At 41.3% G+C, this 23099-nt stretch overlaps 2 protein-coding genes across 9 annotated transcripts in view; both read left to right on the top strand.

The window, feature by feature from the left end:
* The window catches only part of ARHGEF9 (Cdc42 guanine nucleotide exchange factor 9), a 223590-nt gene that overhangs the window by 5298 nt on the left and 195193 nt on the right, over positions 1–23099 (top strand). The window contains exon 1 of one of the 8 annotated variants that reach the window (XM_060291799.1): positions 20142–20272. The exons of 3 other annotated variants lie outside the window; for them this stretch is intronic. Coding sequence is in view for 3 of the 5 variants with exons in the window: in XM_060291797.1 (XP_060147780.1) it covers positions 20271–20279 (9 nt within the window). In the remaining 2 variants the exon portion in view is untranslated. Of the gene's footprint in view, positions 1–20141; positions 20284–23099 lie in introns of those variants that run through there. 4 more of the 8 variants (XM_060291797.1, XM_060291796.1, XM_060291802.1 and 1 more) reach the window with 4 other exon arrangements.
* On the top strand, positions 19425–20076 carry LOC132594420 (uncharacterized). Its single transcript, XM_060291804.1, has one exon. It carries the CDS (start codon positions 19897–19899, stop codon positions 20074–20076), a length of 180 nt encoding a protein of 59 aa, XP_060147787.1. The 5' UTR covers positions 19425–19896.

Genomic DNA, 23099 nt, shown 5'->3' with positions numbered 1-23099 from the left:
TGGCCGATAGTAAAAATACTGTCATCAATCTGGTGAAGTATTAATCAAAACTTGATGTGCCCTAGTCTCCCTTAACTTCCCCCCAGTGACAGTCTTCTTGTGAGACCAAGTGGATGGTGATATCCTTCACAGAGATGGGGAATGTAAAATGAGGAGGAGCATTTATAGAGGGGAAATGACAAGTATAGTCTGAGCCAAGTTGAGTCTGAGATGTTTGAACAGCTTCAAATAGGAGATATCCAATAGGCCAGTTGGTGATCTACATATTGAGCTCAGAGGAAGATTGGGAGGCACTGGTCACAGTTGAAGTTCTGACTGTAGATGAACCACCAAGTAGTTTAAAATACAGATCAGCCTGGGGAAGTAAGGGGTTTAGATCTGTTAGAGCAGAATTTGAGCCTTCTCCTTTTTATGGTAGTCTCCTACCCTTGAGCAGACCCAGTCCACTCTGTTATCTACTTTCTGGAATTTCCATGGCAACAGTATAATTTCAGGCTTTACTTTCTACAGTGCTCATGTTGCTTCTGGGCTGCCTCAGCTTTAATGTTCAAGCTGGATGACGTTGGGTATAATTTAGCCTAACTCCTTAGATCAGGGGTCAGCAAACTATAGCCTGATGGCCAAATCCAGCCCACAAACTAAGAATGGTTTTTACATTTCTAAATAGTTGGGAAAAATTCAAAGAAGGACAATATTTTGTGATACACGTATATGAAATTACATGGAAATTTATATGAAATTCAAGTTTCAGTGTCCATAAATAAAGTTTTATTAGAACACAGCCATGCTCATTATGCCTTCATGATACAAAGGCAGATTTGAGTAGTTGTGACAGAGACCATATGACCTGCAAAGCCTAAAATACTTATTATTTAGCCCTTTACACAAAAGGTTTGCAGGTCCCCTGCCTCAGAGCCCTAGGGTTACCATGGCAGTGCCTCAAGGGAGGGGGGCAGGGGCAGGCAGAAATTTGGGTCTCCCACTTTTGATTTATCCAGAGCACCTGGGTTTTGGCTTCATATGTTAGGTTGTTGCTTACGACTTTGGAAAAGGGTTTTGCTTTCTCTGTGTTCTCCCTACCTCCCACACAAAATGTTTTAATACCACTCATTTTATAGATTGTGAAAACTGAGTCTCAGATAGGGAGGGTGCTTTACCCAAGACCACAAAGTGAGTATAACTGGGAAAAGAATCCCCATATCCAACTATACTTCAATTAAAAATAAAAAAGAAAAGAAACACCCAGAATAATTTTTGACCAAATGTATGGGCACTCTGTGGCCCAGTCAAGTTGGTACATAAAATTAACCATCACATAGGCTCACTTATCTTCCCAGTTTGCTGTGAGAATCATATGTGTGAGTGTAGACAGAAAGGGGCTGTGTGAACTTTGTTGTTCTCTACCCATATGGGGAAGAATTATTATTCCTAACAGTACAGAGGGGATATACCCTTGGGTGGGTAGAATATGATCTTTTCTACTGCCCTGAATTCAGCCCTCAGAAGATGAGACCCAACTTTACTCTTCTCTGAGTGCCAAGAGATCCAACAGGAATTTCATTCACAAGGAAATATCACTCCCACCCCAGCCCAAGGCTTTCTGAATTCTCTGCTTGAGGAGGGACTGAAAAAGGCCCCCAAACAGCCCCATGACATGATGAGAGGAGCTTCTTCTTAGCCCGTTGTTTTGAGAAGTTTGCTCATTGTGCTGTTTTTGGTGTGGGGGGGGCGTTTTATGTGTGTGTGTGTTAGAATATGACTAGTTCTGCAAGTGATTAAACTGTTCAGTAATGGAAACCAGGCAGTGGGGGGAAATAAATGCATTCAGCTAGCTCTAAGAAGTCCTATTGCCATGAGGAAACATTTTGTCAAAGGGCCCGTGTGACATACCAGGGTAGTGACATACCAGGGTAGTGACATTGAAGTTGAGTCAGCTATGTAGGGGAAAAATCCTAACAAATTTGGATTATAATAAAAAATAAAGGATGAGATAGTGAAGTTCGTGGGGAGTTTGAGAGAGGCAACAGGAATTGCATGTGCAAAGTCCTTAAAGTTGAGATAGTTTGGTATGCTTGAGGGATAGAAACAAGGCCTGTATGGCTGGAGCACAGGCAGAAAAGGAGGCAAGTGGCATGATAGGAAGGCAGAAAGTCAGCCAGGGACCAGCTCACATGGGACCTTGTAGGCCCAGGGAGCTTGCAGGCCCAGGGAAGGTGTGTATCAGCTATACTCAAAGACAGTATAGCTCTGTGTTTAATAGCACACTCTCAACCAGACTGCCTAGATTCAAATTCTGACTCTTCCACTTATTAGTTTAGTGACCTTGGACATGTTACCTAACCTTTCTGTACCTCAGTTATGCCCTCTGAAAAATGGGGATAATAATGGTACTATCCATAGTGTTATTGTGAAGACTGATTTATGCTCGCAGTGTGTGTGATAGTGCTGGGCACTGACAAGTGCTATTTATTCTAAGTACAATAGGAAGCATTTGTAGCAGTAGAATGGTGCGATCTGCTTTATGATCTGAGAAGTTGACTTTTGCAGGCTATAGAGAATGGATTGAGGAGGGTGAAAATGGAGATGGCAAGCCCAGTTGAGATACTGCTGCAGAAATGAAGTCACTGGAGCTGAGGAGAGGAGGGCAGATTGGACAACAATTTTGGAGATAGAATCAATGGAAATTGATGCTGGATTGAGTGAGAGAGGTATAGAACAGGGAGGAAATATGGAAGATGGCCCCTAGGTTTCTGGCTCTGCCACTGACTAGCTGTGTGATTTGGGGCAAGGAATTTAACCATTCTAAGCTTTAGTTTCCTTATATATTAGTCAAGGTTCTCCAGAGAAACAGTATCAGCAGGATATGTGTGTGTGTGTGTGTGTGTGTGTGTGTGTGTGTACACACACAGTTGACCCTTGAACAATACAGATTTGAAATGTGTGTGTCCACTTATATGTGAATTTTTTTTTCTCCCAAAAATACGGACTGCAGTACTATATGATCCATGGATGTGGAACTGTGGATACAGAGGAGGGCTGTCTGTAAAGTTATAGGTGGATTTTCAATTGTGCTGTTGCTCAGCGCCCTTAACTCCTGCATTGTTCAAGAGTCAACTTTATAAATAAATAAACACACACACACACACACACACACACACAGAGGGTGACAGAGAGACAGGGAGAGGGAGAGAGATTTATTTTAAATAATTGGCTCACGTGATTGTGGAGATGCAAATCCCAAATCTGTAAGGTAGGCCAGCAAGCTGGGAAGAGTTGCAGTCTGAGTCCAAAGGCAGTTTGCTGGCAGAATTCCTTCTTGCTAGAGGGAGGTCAGTCTCTGTGTTATTAAGGTCTTCAACTGATTAGAAGAGGCCCACCCACATTGTGAAGTATAATCTGCTTTACCCACAGTCCACTGATTTAAATGTTGATGTCACCCAAAATAATACCTTCACAGAAATATCCAGAATAATGTTGACCAAATATCTGGGCATTGTGGCCCAGACAAATTGACACATACAATTAACTATCACAACTTATCAGTGAAACTGAAACAATAGTAGTACCTGGTCATTGGTACTATTGTAAATATTAAACTAATCTATGTAAAGCACTTGGTACAGTGTATTTCACATAACAAGGGTTCAATTAATAATCATCTTTATTATTTTAATACAATAATAATCCCTCACTTTTTTTGGTATTTTGCATTTTCAAAGCACCTTCACATATGTGAATTTATGTGGGCATCACAACACTCTTTATACTTAAAAGTTGGGGAAACTAAGACTGGGAGAGATGAAGTATCTTTTCCACACATCTATCTTCAAACAGAGCCAGGATGAGAAATAGATCTGTAATTCTACAGTAGTTCCTTGAGCGTTACTCTCCCCGCTTGCCAGGAGTGGATTTTTGCTTGGTCTCCTTCATTCCAGAGGTAAGGGGTATCAGCAATAAGATCACGAATGCAGTAGGGCTTAAGGATAATAGCTAACATTTACCAAGCCAGCGTTCACCTTGTGCCAAGCACTGCACTGCTCTAAGTCTTTTGCATGTGTATCTAGTTTAATCTTCCCAACAATCCTATGAGGTAGGCATGAAACTGCCAGGTAGGTTGTGGAAGAGAGCAGGACCCTCAGGCCACATGCTGAGAACTCAAATGACTTTTGCCCCTTCCTCCCTCACCATTATAAATACCAGAGATTGTGAAAACTCAGGGAAGCCATTTGAGTGTTTGTGAGACAAATGTATTTGGGTGTGTAAAGGTCAATGAAGCCTGGCAGAATGCCTTTTGTGTACATAGCAGGCACTCCTGTGAATATTTGTGGAATGGATGAGTGAACTGATGAAGGAGAAGAACCTCAGGCTGCCTGTAGCCAACCATGCCTGAAGCTGGTCATAGAAAAGGCAGAGGCATTTGCAGTAAATGTTCCTTTTTGCAGAGGTAAGATGTCCCTGAACCAGCCAGGCAGTTAGGTGAAGGGAACAGGCTGAAATGGGAAGCTTCAGAAGTCCTTCCTAGGACAATTGCTTAACTAATCCGGATATCAGGTTACTAATATGCAAAATGGGGCCCTTCTCTCTCTCTCTCTCTCTCTCTCTCTCTCTCTCCCCCTCTCCCTCTCTCGCTCCCTCCCTCCCTCTCTCGCTCCCTCCCTCCCTTCCTCCCTCTCTCTCTCTCCCCCACACACATGCACACAGCCACATAGATATTTCATTCACTTACTTAATAATATTTATTGAGCATCTGCTATGAACCAGGCACTGTCCTAGACACTGAATGGTGAACAAAACGGACAAAAATTCTGTCCTTGTGGAATGGATTTTCTACTAGGGCAGATACATGCTAAGCAAATGATTCCATAAAGCATATACTATGTTCTAAGTGCTAAGGAGAAAAAATACAGCAGGGAAGAGGGATAAGAAGTATGTGTAGGGGGGGTTAAAGTTTTAGTTTCCTATTTCTAGCTGCACTTCCCTCACAAGGTTGCAATGAGGTTGAAATGTGATAAAAGGCCTATTTAAGAAGCTGTGAAGTTCTATTTAAATGTAAGCTGCAGTTATTCTTGGGGGATAATTTTTCTTGATCCTTATTTGCTGTTCTCTTTTCCATCATCAGTTCAGTAAGAGTTCTGGTCTAGAGGACAAGAAACTCGGGTTATAGTCCTGGCCCTGGCCTGACAGTTTATTAAAAATCCCAAATATATAGAACATTAAAGATTCTAAAGTACTTTTCCAAGAACTGGGTTTTCTGGCTTTAAATTATTTGTTCTTTCCATTCTCCCACGAAGTGATGAGAGCTAAGTCACTTTCCTTCTGAGAAGTAGAGTATTCCCCTTATGTAAAGTGGGAACTATTACCCCTCACTCCTTGCCAGCCTTCTGGGGCTGTTGTGAGGTGCAAACCAGATAATATCATAAAATGAGGCTGTAAGTGCCGTTTGCTGTGATCTGGAGAATGGGTACTCCTGCTTAAGTGACTTATTTTGTACTTCATAAACTGGTTATATGTATGAAGGGGGGAGAGTGAGCCTTCAGGACTGAGTGCAACTTTCTTTCCTTTCACAGAAGCTGCTAAGGATAGCAGAGGAATCAATGAACCTCAGCACCTCCTAGAAATAAGAACACTTATACAGAAACATTTAGCATCTCATGATGGAGTGGCAACCACTGGTGTGCAGCCCCTTTTCACCACTCTGCTTTAGAGAAGTGGGAACCAGGACTAATCTTCTGACATTTAATACAGAAGTGACTCATGACTTTTAAAGACCTCCACTTGCTGCTTAGATATGACCTCATTCAGAATGCTGGAGGTGAGGTGGGGAGCATTGAATAAGTAGAATCTTCATTTAGTATCCCCCTCACCTTTTTCTACTATAACAATTCTTCTTTTCTTAACCAAATGTTTTAATTCATAGAGCACTTTCAAATTCATGATTTCATCATCTTTTTGGTAGGCATTATTTGTTTCTTCTATTTATAGATGAGGAAACTGAGGCTCAGAAAATATAGTTTTTGCCTAAAGTTGGGGGCAAAGATAATATTCAAACTCTCGAATAATAGTAATTGTTATCATTTACTGAGCATTACTATGTGCCAGGCATTGTTCTAAGCACTTTACACGTATTCACTCATTAAATCCTCACCAAGAACCATAAGAATCTCCCTGTTTTTCATGTGAGAAAACTGCAGTACTGAGAGTCTGGGGCTTGCTTAAAGTGAAGGGCAGAATGAGTACCAGGGCATTATACCATTCTCCCCATTTTAAAGATGAGAAAAGTGAGACTCAAAAACATTAAGTAACGTGCTCAAGGTCATACAACCAGCAATTGTCAGAACTAAGGTTGAAACTCAGCAAGCTGACTCTAATCCCTGTGTTCTGAACTCTCAAGCTATACTGCTTCCTTCTAAGTGTAGGGCTCTTTGTAATCGGGTTAATTGAAGCAGAGAGAAAGAGAAAGGGGGAGGGAGCTTATTAAGATCACAAAGCATATTTAACATTTTTAAAATTTAATTTTTAATGAATAGAACAGTCATATGGTTTAAAAAATCAAACTATTAATATGTATACAATGGATGACCCCTATCCACCCAGGTTCCCCCATTAGAGTTCACCAGAATTTCTTTATGCAGATATAAGCAGATACAAAAATATTTTCTTATTTTCTTTCTTTTTCACCCCCAAAATCACACATTTTATATACTATTCAGCATATTTCTTTTTACTTCCTTTATTGAAGTATAATCAACTTACAACATTTTGTTAGTTTCAGGTGTACAACATAGTGATCCAATATTCTTATACTTTACAAAGTGATCACAACAGTAAGTCTAGTTACCATCTGCCACCATACAATTTAATAATGTTACAATATTATTGACTATATTCACTATGCTGTACATTACATCACCATGACATTTATTTTATAACTGAAAGTTTGTGCCTCTTAATCTCCCTCACCTATTTCACTCATCCCCTCCCCCCTCCCCTCTCCACCCTCCGACAATCACCAGTTTTTTCCTCTGTATCTATGAGTCTGTTTCTGTTTTGTTATGTTTGCTCATTTGTTTGTTTTTTAGATTCCACATATAAGTGAAATCATACAGTATTTTTCTTTCTCTGTCTGACTTATTTCACTTAGCATAATACCCTCTAGGTCCAACCATGTTGTCACAAATGGCAAGATTCCATTTTTTCATGGCTGAGTAATATTCCCCATTTTCTTTATCAGTCCATCTATTGATGGACACTTTAGGTTGATTCCATATCTTGGCTCTTCTAAATAATGCTGCAATGAATATAGGGGTGCATATATCTCTTCAAATCAGTGCTTTTTTTTCTTTGGGTGTATACCCAGAAGTGAAATTGCTGGGCCACATAGAAGTTCTATTTTTAATTTTTTGAGGAACTTTTTCCTATAGTGGCTTTACCAATTTACATTCCCACCAACAGTGCACAAGGATTCCCTCTTCTCCACATCCTTGCCAACAGTGTCAGTTGTTGTCTTTTTGACTACAGTCATTCTGACAACTGTGAGGTGATATCTCACTGTGGGTTTGATTTGCATTTCCCTGATGATTAGTGATGTTGAGCATCTTTTCATGTATCTGTGAACCATCTGTATGTGTTCTTTGGAAAAATGTCCATTTAGGTCCTCTGCCCATTTTTCAATCAAGTTGTTTTTTTTTTTTTGATATTGAGTCTTGTGAGTACTTTGTATATTTTTATATTAACCCCTTATCAGATATATAATTTACAAATATCTTCTCCCATTCAGTAGGCTGCCTTTTCGTTTTGTTGATAGTTCCTTCACTGCACAAAAGCTTATCCGTTTCATGTAGCCTCATTTGTTTATATTTGCATTTGTTTCCCTTGCCTGAGGAGACATCTCCAAGAAAATATAGCTGAGACTGATGCCAAAGAGCATACCACCTATGTTTTCTTCTAAAATTTTTATGGTTTTAGGTCTTACATTCAAGTCTTTAATCCATTTTGAGTTTATTTTGGTATATGGTGTGAGAAAGTAGTCCAGTTTGATTCTTTTACACGTAAATGTCTAGTTTTCCCAGAAACATTTTGAAGAGGCTGTTGTTTTCCCCATTGTATATTCTTACTTCCTTTGTTGTAGGTGAATTAACTATATAAACGTCGGCTTATTTCTGGGCTCTCCAATATATTCCATTGATGTATGTGTTTTTATGCCAGCACCATACTGTTTTGATGACTGTAGCTTTGTAGTATAGTTTTAAGTCAGGGAGTGTGATACCTCCAGCTTTGTTCTTTTTCTCTCAAGATTGTTTTGGGTATTTAGAGTCTTTTGTGTTTCCATACAAATTTTAGAATTATTTGTTCTAGTTCTGTGAAAAATGCCATTGGTTTTTTTGTTTGTTTGTTTGTTTGTTTTTGTGGTACACGGGCCTCTCACTGTGGTGGCCTTGCCCGTTGCGGAGCACAGGCTCCGGACGCACAGGCTCAGCAGCTATGGTCACGGGCCCAGCTGCTCCACGGCATGTGGGATCTTCCCGGACCGGGGCACGAACCTGTGTCCCCTGCATTGGCAGATGGACTCTCAACCACTGCGCCACCAGGGAAGCCCTAGCCATTGGTATTTTGATAGGGATTGAATTGAATCTGTAGATTGCCTTGGATAATAGTAACCATATTAATTCTGCATATTTCTTTTTTGCACATAATGTATCTTTGAGATCTCTCCATATCAGTCCACAGAGAGCTTCAGAAGTCTCATCTTGGCCCTCACAAATCTCTACAAGCCTCTATCCATCTGTGTATCCTGCACACATCTTTTCTTTACCAATCTTTGGTAGTGTCCAACTCTCTTTACATCTTCACTCAGAGCCTCACTTCTAGACTACCTTGGACTTCTACAGAAAATACAGTTCCTAAGTCAAATCCTTAGACTCCCTCTGACACATAATCTAGCATCTTACAAACTCCCTAGTTGAACTAACCCCCTCCTCTCCTACTGCAGTTTCAACTTATTCCTATCATCCACCTACCTACCTACCTACCTACCAATCTACCTGCTTATCTATGTAATGCTTGTCAGGCATCTAATCTGAGCAAAACTCCATGTTTAATTTGATGATGAATGCTTAGTGTCCTTACTGCTCAGCAGTTTTCAGTTTAAATGAAGCCTGTAAATAAATAAACTTGGACATAGGAGTCAGAAGGGTAGCTGGTTGAATGAGTCATGAGGCCCCAAAATGGAACTGTCCAGGAGATTAGGCTCCAAAACTAAACACTAGTCCTCAGGGAAGAATTCACTGCCCATCCCAACCTTGAATTGTTGTATTATTGGGTTTGGCTTTCCCAGAAAGATACCGAGCCTGATATGAAAGCATTGTACTTCCTCTGAAGGGGCTTTTAGACTCGCTGCTCTTTTCCAACCAGTCTTTTCTAACCTGAGTAGAAGCAGGTTGTTTGACCCACTAGTTTGCTTGAAATAGAACTGCAATAAGCACCTCCCCCACCACCCCAAAAAGAGAGAAAGAAATAGGCCTGAAATAGATGCATGCAAAGGAACTGGAGGAAATTGCTGTTCCTGGTTATTTATTCAGAGATGTATTCAGTCTTTGGACACAGGAGGGTGGTATAGGCAATTTTTCTTGAGGGAAGGGCTTCCTTCTTAGTGGTGGTCTAGAATGGCTTCTGCCAACAAGGAACAGAAAACCAAAGAGGTCCTGAAATTCTCAGCCTGTATCTGGAACTTTCAGTCCCTTTTGGAGAAGTTCTGACTAACAAAGGCCCTTGGGGGAGGGGAGGCAGTGCAAAGGTTGGTATTCACAGGCCACAGCAGAGAATAATTCCATGATACATTTCCTCTATGTCCTACATTGTGAATCAGCAGAACTGTGCTTTGGTCTTCATTCATTCATTTAGCATTTAGTTATTTAATCATTTAAAAAATATTTATTGAATTCCAAGCACTGTTCTAGGTGCTAGAGATACAGCAATGAACAAAACAGTCTCTACCGTCATGGAGCTTACACTTTATAAAGGGAGAAAATAAACAAATAAACCAATAATTATATAAAATTTCAGGGCTAGAAAGAAAAGCAGGATAATGGAATAGAGAGTGATGGTGTGGTTCAGTTTTAGAGAGGGTGGTCAGGGATGGACTCCTTTTGAAGAGATGTAATTAGAGCTAAACTTCTAGATAGCTAGGAGAAAAGTCCTCAGGCAGAGTCAAATTCTTAGTCCTATGTCTTATTTTCCCCATAAAATGCCACCCCCACAACCACACAGTTATATGCAACTTTATTCTTTAACTTAAGCTAATCATTCATCACCCTTTCCTCAGAGTACCCCACTTGGGACCAACTCCAGGCCTGCCACAACTTGGGCAAGGCTGTTGAAATTTTAAAACAACCAATGCTTTATTTTAAGTTACAACTGAAAACAAGTCATAGACTTTTGAGTTTTAAGGAAGTTTAAGGACTTGTTTGAGGTCATACAATTACCAAGAAGCAGAGGCTGGATTTACATCCAAAAGTTTTAGCTTTTCTTCCACTGCTTATTTCACTTTGCCATGAGCTTCTCAAGGCATTGTGGGGGCACAGCAGCACATGCAAGTATCAGCCATTTTAGGTGAACATGAGTTCACAGGTAGCTCTTCCTAAGGTCCAGTGTTTAGAATAAGGGAGGTGACAGTTTCACCATACTCCCCATTGTCACTCCCACCTGGATATGTGTTCTTAGGGATGTGTGGACAAACTGACAAGCAACCAGCCTGGGGAGGGGACTGTAAACCATGCCATAAGTGGAAGAGCTTAAAGAAATGGTCATGTTTATCTTGGAAAACAAATGTGTGTGTGTGTGTGTGTGTGTGTGTAAGGTGGGCGTTCAGGAGGAATAAGAGTTTGAACCCATGATAGATGTCTTCAAACACTTAAGAAGACTATTGCTTAGAAGGATAGACCTTTTTTGCATTGCCCAGAGGATAGCACTCTAACAAATGGACAGAAACCATAGTATAGTGAATTTTAGCTCAAAATGAATAATGGCTTTGGAAGTTTCAGGGTGAGTTCTTTTTTGTTACTGAAAATATTCCAGTGGCTGCTGAACAAAACTCATCAGAGAGAGTGGAGAAAAAAAGGTGGGCTTTGGAAATAGATCTCAGTTTAAACCTTGCAATTGCTACATCCTACTTGTATGTCTATGAGCAAATGATGTAAACATTCTTAACCTTAGTTTTCTACTCTTTAAAATAACAATAACAATTACTTCTTTTCGGGCTTCTGGGAAGAATTAAATAAAATGACATGTTGAAAAACCTAGCACCATGCTTGCCCAAAGTAGATGGTTCCTCCTCCCCCTCCACTCCCCCTACCCCATCACATATACTGTAGAGAGAATTCCTACAAAGGGAGGTTGGAAGGAAATAACCTTTTTTTCCCCATTTCAAGTATGAAATTCTATGATTTGTTCTATAATCATCAGCAACAACTTTATTCATCATCTGATTGTGCTTAGGATATTTTACTGTATGACATTGAAATTGTGTGTTTGTGACTCTTTTCCCTACTAGACTGTAAGTTTCCCGAGAGGCTCTCTGTACCCCTTAGCTGTCAAAATAACTGCTTATTGAATTTAACTGATTTGGGGGGTGTGGTGATCTCTGTGCTGAATAACTGAACTATCCAAGAGTTCCTGTCCTCAAGGAACTGATTCTCCTAAACAGAGCTGACATTCATGAATGTGCAAGAGCATCTAGTCATATAGGTAACCAAGAACATGAACAGACAGGATTCAATATCTTCAGGCTGCCTGTGGCAAATATCAGGGATTATCAGGTGGCTGAGGTGGGAGTTGGATGGCAAATAAGCGAGTAGCAGTGGGGGTCAGGACAAAATGTGGAGCATTCCTTGGATGTGCTTCCTGATAGAAGTGGGGCTTTGGGAGCTGTTTGAACCATGAGGGGCAAAGAACAACCAGGTATTGGCTTTTCCCTGAGAGAAGGCAAATATTTAAGACCTAGATATCTTATACCTGGGTGGCAGGCCACTGGGACTCCAGTCAGGACATTGAAACAGTTTATTCCTGTGACCCAGGAGACATCATGTCAGATGCTATTGGAAGGTGGAACATGTGTCACCTAGTGGCATTTATACAGCATAGTGTTGAAAAACATAGGCTCTAGAGCCAGACTGGGTTGGGTTTGCATCTGGGCGCTACCACTGACTAGCCATGTGACCTTGGGCAAGTTATTTAAATACTATGCCTCAGTCCCCTCACCTGTAAAATAAGGAAGATAATAGTATCTTCCTCATAGGGTTGTTGTGAGAATTAAAATAATTAATATATGTAAAGGGCTTAGAACAGTGCTCAGAGTAAGCACTCTATAAGTGTTAACTATTATTATTATTATCTAATGAGGGCCCTTTGGATCCTGAGAAATATACTGGATGCTTATAGTAATTTCAATGTGAATTTGGGAACATTTATATTCCAGACTATCTCATGGAGTGATTAGCTCCTCAGCAGTGGCTGTGATAGAAATAGTGATAGCATCTGGCTCAAAGAGATGAAAGAACTTTCCACCAACTGAGATTGTCCCAAAGACTAACAGGTTGTCTTAGGAGAGAGGAACCTCACCATTGTTGTGTGTGTTGGACCTAAAACTGGATGAGGATGTTGCAGAAAAGATTGAAGGATGGAATTGGGGTTTTGCTATACCAAGAGATTCTGTGATTCCTTGATACTTAGCAAGCAGAAGGGCTGCCTTTGAGGTTGGGGCAGTGCTTTTTTATTTTTTAACTTTTTATTTTATATTGAAGTATAGTTGATTAACAATGTTGTGTTAGTTTCACGCGTACAGCAAAGTGATTCAGTCATACATATATGTGTATCTATTCTTTTTCGAATTATTTTCCCAATTAGGTTATTACAGAATATTGAGCAGAGTTCCCTGTGCTATACGGTAGATCCTTGTTGGTTATCCTTTTTTTTTAGACATCCAGAATAAATTTTAATAAAACTATTAAAGTGACTATTAATGTTATTCCAGTATATGCCAAACTGATCACTAAGATGTTGGCAGCTTTTCTACATTAGTTTGCTAAGGCAGCCACAACAAAGTACTGCAGACTGGGTGATTAAACAACAGAAATGTATATTCTCACAGTTCTGAGCCTGAGTTCAAGGTGTTGGCAGGGTTGGTTTCTTTTGAGGCCTCTCTCCATGGCTTGCAGATGGCCGCCTTCTTGCTTTGTGTTCATATGGTCAGCTCTCTGTGGATACACCTGTTGGTGGGGCAGTGCTTCTTGAAATGTGGGAGCCTCATCTAATTTTTTGAAATTGTGAACAGAGTTGAATGGTCACCTTATGCAGAAAGCTAACTGCAAATAGGCTGGGATCAAATGTCATGTTCCAAAGTCTAAAATCTCTCAGAAGTACTTTTGAGATTCAAGAAATAAGAGTTTTGGTTTCTGCTCTGCCAGCAATTAGTTGTGTAATCTTGTGTAGCTTACTTTCATTCTCTGGGCTTCAGTTTCCTAACCTAGAACATGAGGGTTTAGAGTACATTTTCTCTGAGGTCTCATCATGTCTTGCCTTCTGTGGTTGGAAGATGTTTCTTCTCTGAGAAGAAACAAGTGGATGAAGGAGACGTTCGTGCATTCACAGATGTTTATGAAGCACCTGCTAAGTGTCAGGCAAAGGACACCAGATTGACAAAGCATTGTATACCATGCTGCAGAATTTCCCTTAAAGGCAGTGGGGAGCCATGGAAGGCCTTTGAGCAGAGGAGCTGTATAACCCAGGGTTCAGCTGCAGAAATTAAATTGGTCTAGTTTTTTCAGCAGAGTTTTAATATAGAAAGTTGGGTGCTTACAAAATTTGTTGAAGGGCTGAAGGGGCAAGGTTTAGACTGGGCCTCCAGGAATGACTCCCAGAACAACACCACAGGAGCTGTTTTTTCTGCCACGAGCAGGAAGGTGAGGCATCAGGAGTTTTGGGAACACTCCACCTGATTTGAAATCTAGGAATTAGGAATCTGCCACTGCCTTAACTATTTTTTTTAACATCTTTATTGGGGTATAATTGCTTTACAATGGTGTGTTAGTTTCTGCTTTATAACAAAGTGAATCAGTTATACATATACATATGTTCCCATATCTCTTTCCTCTTGCGTCTCCCTCCCTCCCCCCTCCCTATCCCACCCCTCCAGGCTGTCACAAAGCACTGAGCTGATCTCCCTGTGCTATGTGGCTGCTTCCCACTAGCTATCTACCTTACGTTTGGTAGTGTATATATGTCCATGCCTCTCTCTCACTTTGTCACAGCTCACCCTTCCCCCTCCCCATATCCTCAAGTCTGTTCTCTAGTAGGCCTGTGGCTTTATTCCTGTCTTACCCCTAGGTTCTTCATGACATTTTTTCCCTTAAATTCCATATATATGTGTTAGCATACGGTATTTGTCTTTCTCTTTCTGACTTACTTCACTCTGTATGACAGACTCTAGGTCTATCCACCTCATTACAAATACCTCGATTTCATTTCTTTTTATGGCTGAGTAATATTCCATCATATATATGTGCCACATCTTCTTTATGCATTCATCTGAAGATGGGCAGTTAGGTTGTTTCCATCTCTGGGCTATTGTAAATAGAGCTGCAATGAACATTTTTGTACATGACTCTTTTTGAATTATGGTTTTCTCAGGGTATATGCCCAGTAGTGGGATTGCTGGGTCATATGGTAGTTCTATTTGTAGTTTTTTAAGGAACCTCCATACTGTTCTCCATAGTGGCTGTACCAATTCACATTCCCACCAGCAGTGCAAGAGTGTTCCCTTTTGTCCACACCCTCTCCAGCATTTATTGTTTGTAGATTTTTTGATGATGGCCATTCTGACTGGTGTGAGATGATATCTCATTGTAGTTTTGATTTGCATTTCTCTAATGCTTAATGATGTTGAGCATTCTTTCATGTGTTTGTTGGCAGTCTGTATATCTTCTTTGGAGAAATGTCTATTTAGGTCTTCTGCCCATTTTTTGGGTTGGTTTGTTTGTTTTTTTGTTATTGAGCTGCATGAGCTGCTTGTAAATTTTGGAAATTAATCCTTTGTCAGTTGCTTCGTTTGCAAATATTTTCTCCCATTCTGAGGATTGTCTTTTGGTCTTGTTTATGGTTTCCTTTGCTGTGCTGCCTTAACTATTGACTAGAGTAACATTATGCCTTCCAAATCCTCAGTGGCAAAATAAGTAAATAAGTAAATAATTTAAAAAGTCTCATTCCCTGCTTGTACAAAGACACAAAGCCAGTGTCCAGATACTGGGACCTATGGAAATGTAGCACGGCTGCAGAAAACCCTAAACCCCCACCACTCTACCTGCCATCAGAAACAGCAGAAGTATGGTTTCTGCATCATCACTTTTCTTCCAAATATTGTGCATATGCATATGATTGGCAGAAATAAATAACATCCAGAGCACTGGATGCAAAGGAGTCTGAGAAATGACAGGTTGTTGTTGTTGTTGTAGTTTTTGGTTTTTAGCTTTTCAGCAATATAGGGAGGCAGGCTAGAAGGGGGGTGCATGGATCCACAGCAACCAATATATAGTATCCACCATAGAATTGATAAGAGCAGAACTGCTTTTGAAATAGATAATTTGTTCAGGAGAGTAGAAGCTGAATTGGGGAGAGAGAGCTGCGCAAGAGACCACAGTGCTGGCAGCAGGGAGAGAGAGCGAGGATACATTCCTTAAGGAGAAAGAGAATCATCAAGACTTAGAGACTGGTTGGCTAGTAGCAAGGTGAGGGAGAAGCAAGACCTATGAATATCTCCTTGGTTTTAGGTTAGTTCTGTGTGTGACATTCCTAAGGGACAGGGATCTCAGGGGAAGGAGGAAGCTGGCAGGGGTGGGAGAAGATGACTTCACTTTTGGACTTATCAAGTCTGAGATTCTTGTGAGATATTCAGGAGGAGATGTCCAGAAGGCAGCTGGAGATTCATCTCTGGAGTTCAAGAGAGCTACCTAGGAGTTATCAGCAGAGAGTTGTAAGCTCCCTGCAGGCAAGGACTTATATCTGTTTTATTCCCCCACTGGTGTCCTGTAACTTTGTTGAAAGGAGGTATATCAGTGTGTAATGTAGGTGGTAGGTAGTTAAAGCCTTGGGAATGGATAGGTCCATCATTCAGTGCAAGTATGGAATGAGAAAAAAAGGGGGCTGAGATTAGAAGAACCTTGAGAAATCATGCCCTTAATGACTAAATGAAGAACCCAAGCAGGAAGTAAAGACAATATAACCAGACAGGTCATGTGGATGGTGTCCCCAAGGCAAATGAAGCATTTCAGGAAGGAGGAAGGCATCAATGGAGTCAAGAGGGAGAAAATTCAGGGAAGATAAAGATGGAAAATTGGCCATGAGATATAGCAACAAGTTGGTCATTTGTTTATATTCACAAGAAGTTGCAGTTTCTTATGGGATGATGGGAGTGAAAGTCAGGCTGCAGTGGGTTGAAGGGTCAATAGATGGTGATGTGGAGAAAGGCTAAGATTGCACTTTCAAAGGCAAGGAGAAAGATTCTAATTGTTTACATTATGGTACTGTCCTGATTACCAGTATCTGTCTCAACATAATCTAGAAGAGTGGCTTTCAAACTATGTTGACCATTGCCTGCTGTAAGAAATATATTTTACATCACAACCTAGAACATTTATATTTATATGTAAATAAAACAAAAGCTTCAATAAACAGTATTTATCCTAACTATATGGGTATTTCATATAAATGAAATCATATAAAAGCCTTTTGTGTCTAGCTTCTTTCACTTAGCATATTTTTAAAGTTCACCTATGTTTTAGCATATAACAGTACTTCGGGTTTTTTATGGCTGAATAATATTCCATTGTGTGCATATACCATATTTTGTTTATCCATTCACCAGGTGATGGACATTTGAGTTCTTTCTATCTTTTGGCTATTGTGAACAATGCTGTTATTCATGTTCATGTACAAGTTTTTGTGTGGGCATGTTTTCATTTCCCTTAGGTATATACCTAAGGGTGGAATTGTTGGGTCAAATGGTAACTCCATGTTTAAGTTTTTGAGGAACTGCTAGCCAAAGTGGCTTCATCATTTTACATTCCCACAGCAGTGTTATGAAGGTTCCAATTTTTCCACATCCTTCCCAACACTTATTATCTAGCTTTTTGATTATAGCCATCCTAGCATGTGTAAAGTGGTGTCTCATTACAAATACGCTATAGTAAATATCCTTCATTTGCATTTCTTGCATTTGATTTGCATTTTCCTGATGACTAATATATTGAGCATCTTTCCATGTGCTTATTGACTATTTCTCTGGAGAAATGCTATTCAGATCCTTTGTCAATTTTTAAATTGAGTTATTTTTCTTTATATAATTGAGTTGTAAGAGCTCTTTATGTATTCTAGATACAAGCCCCCTTATCAGATATATAATTTGCAAGTATTTTCTTCCATTCTGTGGATTCTCTTTTCATACTCTTGATATTGTCCTTCAAAGCACAGAAGTTTTTTAATGTTGATCAAGTCCAATTTATCTATTTTTTTTTCTTTTGTTGCTTGTGCTTTTCATGTCATATCTAAGAAACCATTACCAAATCCAAGGTCACAAAGATATACCCCATTCTCCCCCTTTTGTTAAACTTAGCCACAATATCATTTACAATTAATAGTGATTCCTTAATATTATCAGGTGGTTCAAATTCCCATTTATCTCATAAATGTCACAAATATGTGTGTGTATGCACGCATACACAAGTTTCACCTGAATCAATCACACTTTTTTCTCCCTATTTACTTGCTAAAAAACCTCCTGTAGTTTTTTACAGTCTGTATCCCCGTATTCCAATTTAACATGTTTTTCTGTCTCCTGTGTGGCCTATAAATTGATAGCTGGATCTAGAAGCTTGATCTGATTCAGGATTTTTTGTTGTTTTGGCACAAATCATTCGTAGGTGATGTGATGAGTCAAACTTTTAAAGTGAACGTTTCTTTAGGTTTTATTCTATCTTGTAAGGCTAGGGGCCATTTTGCTTATGACCTGCATTCACTCAGAATTTCCAGTCACGTAGTTAAAATGGGTGACTGTCCTAGACTCAAAGATTTCTAGAGAATAGAGAGCAATTCTCATTCCTCTTCGAGTCTATAGTATGCTAGAAATTCCAGAAATTAATTTGTTCTATTCCTGGATAATCTAGTTTCTTGCCCCTCTCCACCAATATCTATGTGTTCATGTTTACAGTCCTAGAATGTAAGAGTAAGAAGGGCCCTTAGAGATCTTCTGTATAAGTTAGTCCTGGATTTTTGAGGGCCAAGGAGCCTGCTGTATTTTCTTTCTTTTTCTGAGGTGAGGGTTCAGAGGTTTCACTGAATTCTCAGATAGGTCTAAGTCCTCATGTGGCAGAAGGGAGATGGAGGCCCATAGAGGGGAATGGAGTTGCCCAAAAGTCATACAGCAAGCTTGAGGTAGGGCTAGGAGTAAATCTGAAAACTTCCTTTCTCTAGTCCAGGGCTTTTCCCCAAGTTTCGGACACCAGGTCACCAACACAGAACAGGGAAGTGATTTCAAGCAGACTGCAAGTTTTGTAGAGGGTTTTCCACTGCAAAGCTGTCTTCTCTTCCTAGTACCCAGTATGCTGGAAGAGTGCAAGCTGTAATAGTGTAAAGAAACCATAAGTAGGAAAGGAAATCTGACCTGCAAGTGCAGAGATATCAGAGAAAGACAAACATAATTGGATTTTGGATAATTTGTTGAGTGTCCTTGTGGTTCTGTACACAGCACTGATTTGCTGAACTTATATAGCTAATTGTGAGTAGCCTATAAATACTTAGACAGTGGCCTAAAGGCATCGTTGCTTCCTCCTTGGCCCAGGCTCCAAAGTGGCTGCAAAGGATTCCTTTTTCCCCCGTTCCTTTTCCCTCCTCCCCACCCTTTTTCCTTCCTTTCCTCCACCGTTCTCTTTCTTCATCGTCGTATCCCCCTATTTCTTCTTTCTCCTTCCCATCTTTCCTTTTCTCTTCCTCCTGCTTCTCATGGTCTTCTCCTCATTCCCTCCTCCCTCCCTGCCATGCCCTCTCCCCTTTGGCCCCTTATGTCCGATCCCTCCCTCTTTCCCAATCCTTTCCCTCCTCTCTCCCCTCATCTGCATCAACCCATCCACAACATGCTCCCCACCCCCACGCTAGAACTGGCAGCCAGGGCCTCCAGCTGGGCTGGATGAAGCGGGCCTGCTGGGGGAACCGTGGGTTCTCCGATTGGCTGCCGCGGGTAGCACGCCAGCTCAAGTACCGCCCCCCGGCGAGTAAACGCGCCTCTGCGGCACCTGCTATTGGCCGGAGGGCCTGTCAGCAGCCTGGGTTGTGCCTCACGCAGGCGCCGGCAGTCGCTCGGAGAATAAAAACGTAGTCTTCGCATTGGGGGGTGGGGAGAGGAGAGGAAGAGAGCCAGCGAGGCAGGGATCGAAAGAGTGGCTGGCAGCCGGGAGCTCCGCGAGCAGAGAGAGCGTAGGAAAGCGAGCGAATTAGGAGTAGGGGAGACCGAGACTGACCGGTAGCCAGCCAGGCAGGTGGACGGACGCACCCCCGGACAGACAGACTGAGCAGGCGCCGGAGAACCTCGCTCTGGTTCCCCCCGCCTTTCCCTTTGAAAGCCAGGATTTTGCCTTTTCCGTGGCGCCCGAGAGAGAATGCTGGACTCTGCCGACTTCAGCGCAAGCTAAGATTTCTCAGCTAGGGAAGAAGGATCAGCTCAGTTCTGAGAAGGGGGGAAGCAAGCACCCCTGTCCCCATTCCCCCTTCCCCCCCTCCCATATCAAACTCGGGCGCCAAACCCAGCCCTTCCCCAACCACCCGACTTCCTCCTCTCCTTTCTAGCATGGTGGCTGTATGGACAGTCTGACAGAACAGAGACTGACATCTCCCAATCTGCCGGCCCCCCATCTGGAACACTACAGTGTTCTGCATTGCACCATGACCCTGGATGTGCAAACTGTAGTCGTTTTTGCCGTGATTGTAGTCCTCCTGCTTGTAAATGTCATACTCATGTTTTTCCTGGGAACGCGCTGAATGGAGTCCAGCCACCTGAGCTGTTTCGAACTCTCGTTTTGATTTCATCCCGAGAACCTCCAAGGAAAAAAAAAAAAAAAAAAAAGAGAGAGACAGAGACAGAGACAGAGACAGGGAAAGAGAGGGAGAGAAAGAGCAAGCTTTCTTACTCAGGGGGGAAAGCGTTTTGAGCTTCAACATGGCCTCGCTGTGATATGTATGACGTTGGTATATTATCTCTCCCTAAATCTTTTGTTATGTCTTGTCTTTTAAGTATGCCTGTGAGTGTAGTTGCTTATTGCTTGAGTAAAACTGTTGATAAAGAAATGCTTTCTATTTATGTGTGCATGTGTGTGTGTGCATTCTCCACCTATGTGACGTTCATGAAGCAAGCTCTGTGTCCTTACACAATGGCTTTGCTGATTGTGGTGTCTTGTCAATTCGTTTTCTTTAAAACTACCTTTAAATTCCATCACAGAATTTCAGTCAAAATTTCTCTCTTGCCATCAGAAGCGCATTTGGGTTTGTTTGGGGCAAGGGGGGTTGTGGGAAGAGTATGATGAATTTCTGGCATCTTAGGGAAAACAGTATTGCACTAGATGTTTAGAGGGAAAAATTGATGCAAGGAATGAATTTAGGGAGAATGATTCTTCAGTCTCTAATGAGAAGCGAGAATTTGGGAAGTGATGTGGTGGGGTGCGTTGTGCTGGCAGTTGGTGACTGTGTTCTCTGAATCTTAATTTGCTGTACAGGGTTTACAATTTCCAATTTGGAAAGAAGCCACCTTTAAAACATTTTTTAAATCATTAAATGTTAATTTCTTTGGAATCATGGAATGGGGTATAAAAACGTTCTCTGATCTTTATGAATTAGCAAGAGAAGACATTGACAGTAACTGTTTGGTTCTTTTTCCCAAAGATTGTACCTGTGAATTTGAGTTTGGGGATTTTCTCTGTATGTCCTCCAAAAAACAACAAAAGCCAGCTCTCTACCTACCTTGGGAATAATGTATTTAGATATGCCTCTTTGGGGTAATCTCATTTGCAAAGATGTTCTTGAACTACATTTTAAATAGAACTTGCTAGTGCTAATGAGAAAGTGGTTTTGTTTGCTTCCTTGTTTGTTCTTTAAAATCAGAAGTCTTTCTAATTAGAAGGTTTCCATGACAAAATGAAAGTATGTATCATGCTAAATTGAGAGTTTTGAGCACCCCCCCCCAAAAAAGTCTGGATGGAATGGGATGAAAGCTCTGGAAAACATGAGCTAAAAGCAGCATTCCAATTTGACACTTATTTGCATGTCTGTATCTGGTGGTAGTGGTGGTGGTTGCTGTTAATATTGCTACTGTTATTATTTGTATATTTCTGTTTCCCCTAAGAAAGCTCTTGGCAAAGCCAGGAAAAAAACTGTCTCTGATGACAGCGTGCATAATACCCCTCACCCCCCACCCACTGATGTAGGCAGGTCTTCTTCATTCTGTTTCTTACCTGACTTGAAAGAGTGCCAATTATGTCTCATGTAGCAATGAATCAGGGCACATACACATCCACACACATGTTCCCTCTATACCCATGTGGGCGGCTGTTCATGAGTGATGTGCAAATCTGCTGGCATTGTGCTCTCAAGTTCCATGTACTGTTGTTCAGACTCTTTGGAAATGACTTTGAAGGCTGTGAAGGGGGCTCTTGAAATTGTCCTGACCTCAGGACCCAAAGAGTATTGTTTTATGGCTTTAGAAGAGGTTTTGAGCCTCAGGGTGTGCTCTCAATGGTTCTGTGTGGGTGAGCAACTGATTTTTTAATTCAGTTGGTACCATGGTGTAAGCATGATCTGGGAAGTCTGCTGGCATTCACTCTTATTATTTACTCTTTAGTCCCTTTGTGGGAGCCCCTGGGTTGAACTAAGAACTTGTTTTTTGCAAAGAGAATCTAGTGAGTCCCTTTCCCCATCCCTCCCTGCATTTGCTCTAACAGTATTGTCTAAAGTAAACTGATATTTTAGCTGGGCACTTTGTTCTGAGACAGTGTTGGAGAGTGAGGAAAGGCTCTAGGATGGGCAGCTGCAGACCTTGGTCCTCTCTGTTCAGTGACTGTTTGACATTGAGCAATTTTTTCCTCCTCAGTAAGTTTGGGATTCCCTATAACACTGGCATTTGGGGATGGTTGGACTATGTTCTTGCCTTCTGTGATTTTGGGTGTCCATAGGCAGTTGAAATCAGAGGCTGGTGAACTGGAAAGACAAGTGAAAGGCAAATGAAATGTTAATTAAGGGGTGATGGGAGTGGGGAGGGAGGAAATATCTGTTTGCTGGTATCTGGAGAAACTTAAGTTTTATCTAAGAGATTTTTTACCTAGTTACGTGGGAAGAAAACTGGACTACAACAATAGAATGCTTTTTGATTTTTTCCCCCAAGGGGGAAAGGGTTCTCCAAGGCTGGTCTTTGAGCCAGGTTTATGACAAATTATGTGTCATGAAATGCCACAGCCTTCACCTCTGGGTGCCTGACAGACCCTTGGCAGAAAGCCTTTGGGAAGGTATGTGTGTAGGTTGTGTGACAGTATGTACGTGGTGTGTGTGTGTGCACACCCTACTCTGTGTGTGTATGTGGGGGGGAGGGGTGCACACTCCTGAATGTGGATGGGGGTTGGTTGTGCTAGGAATGAGGAAAAACAGCAGTTTCACAGTTCTGAAAGGCCTCCTTGTGCTATGGCCTATAAGGATTTGACTGGTGCCAGGATGGATGAGTGTCCCCCATACCAGCTTTCCCCCTACCACACACAGCTTCAGAGTAAAGGGGTGGCTTGAAAGAGCCCTTTCATCAGTAATTTAGTTTGTGAAATGGGTAAATATTTTTCAAATTAACTTATTTCTAGGCAAATAAGGGGATGCTGCTAGCCAGATGGCAGGCCACCCTAGAGCAGCTAAAAGGGAGTTTAGGGAGTAGAGAGCAGGGTGACGTTTTACTTGTGTGAATCCTAAAGGTTTGGCATTTCTACTTCAGACTTCTGAGGGTATGCAAAAAGAGAAAAGAGTGGGAGAAAATG

Source organism: Globicephala melas, chromosome X, assembly GCF_963455315.2.
Source record: "Globicephala melas chromosome X, mGloMel1.2, whole genome shotgun sequence".
NCBI classification, from domain to species: Eukaryota; Metazoa; Chordata; class Mammalia; order Artiodactyla; family Delphinidae; genus Globicephala; species Globicephala melas.
Note: the sequence above shows the minus strand (reverse complement) of the source record. Positions and strands in the feature narration are given on the sequence as shown.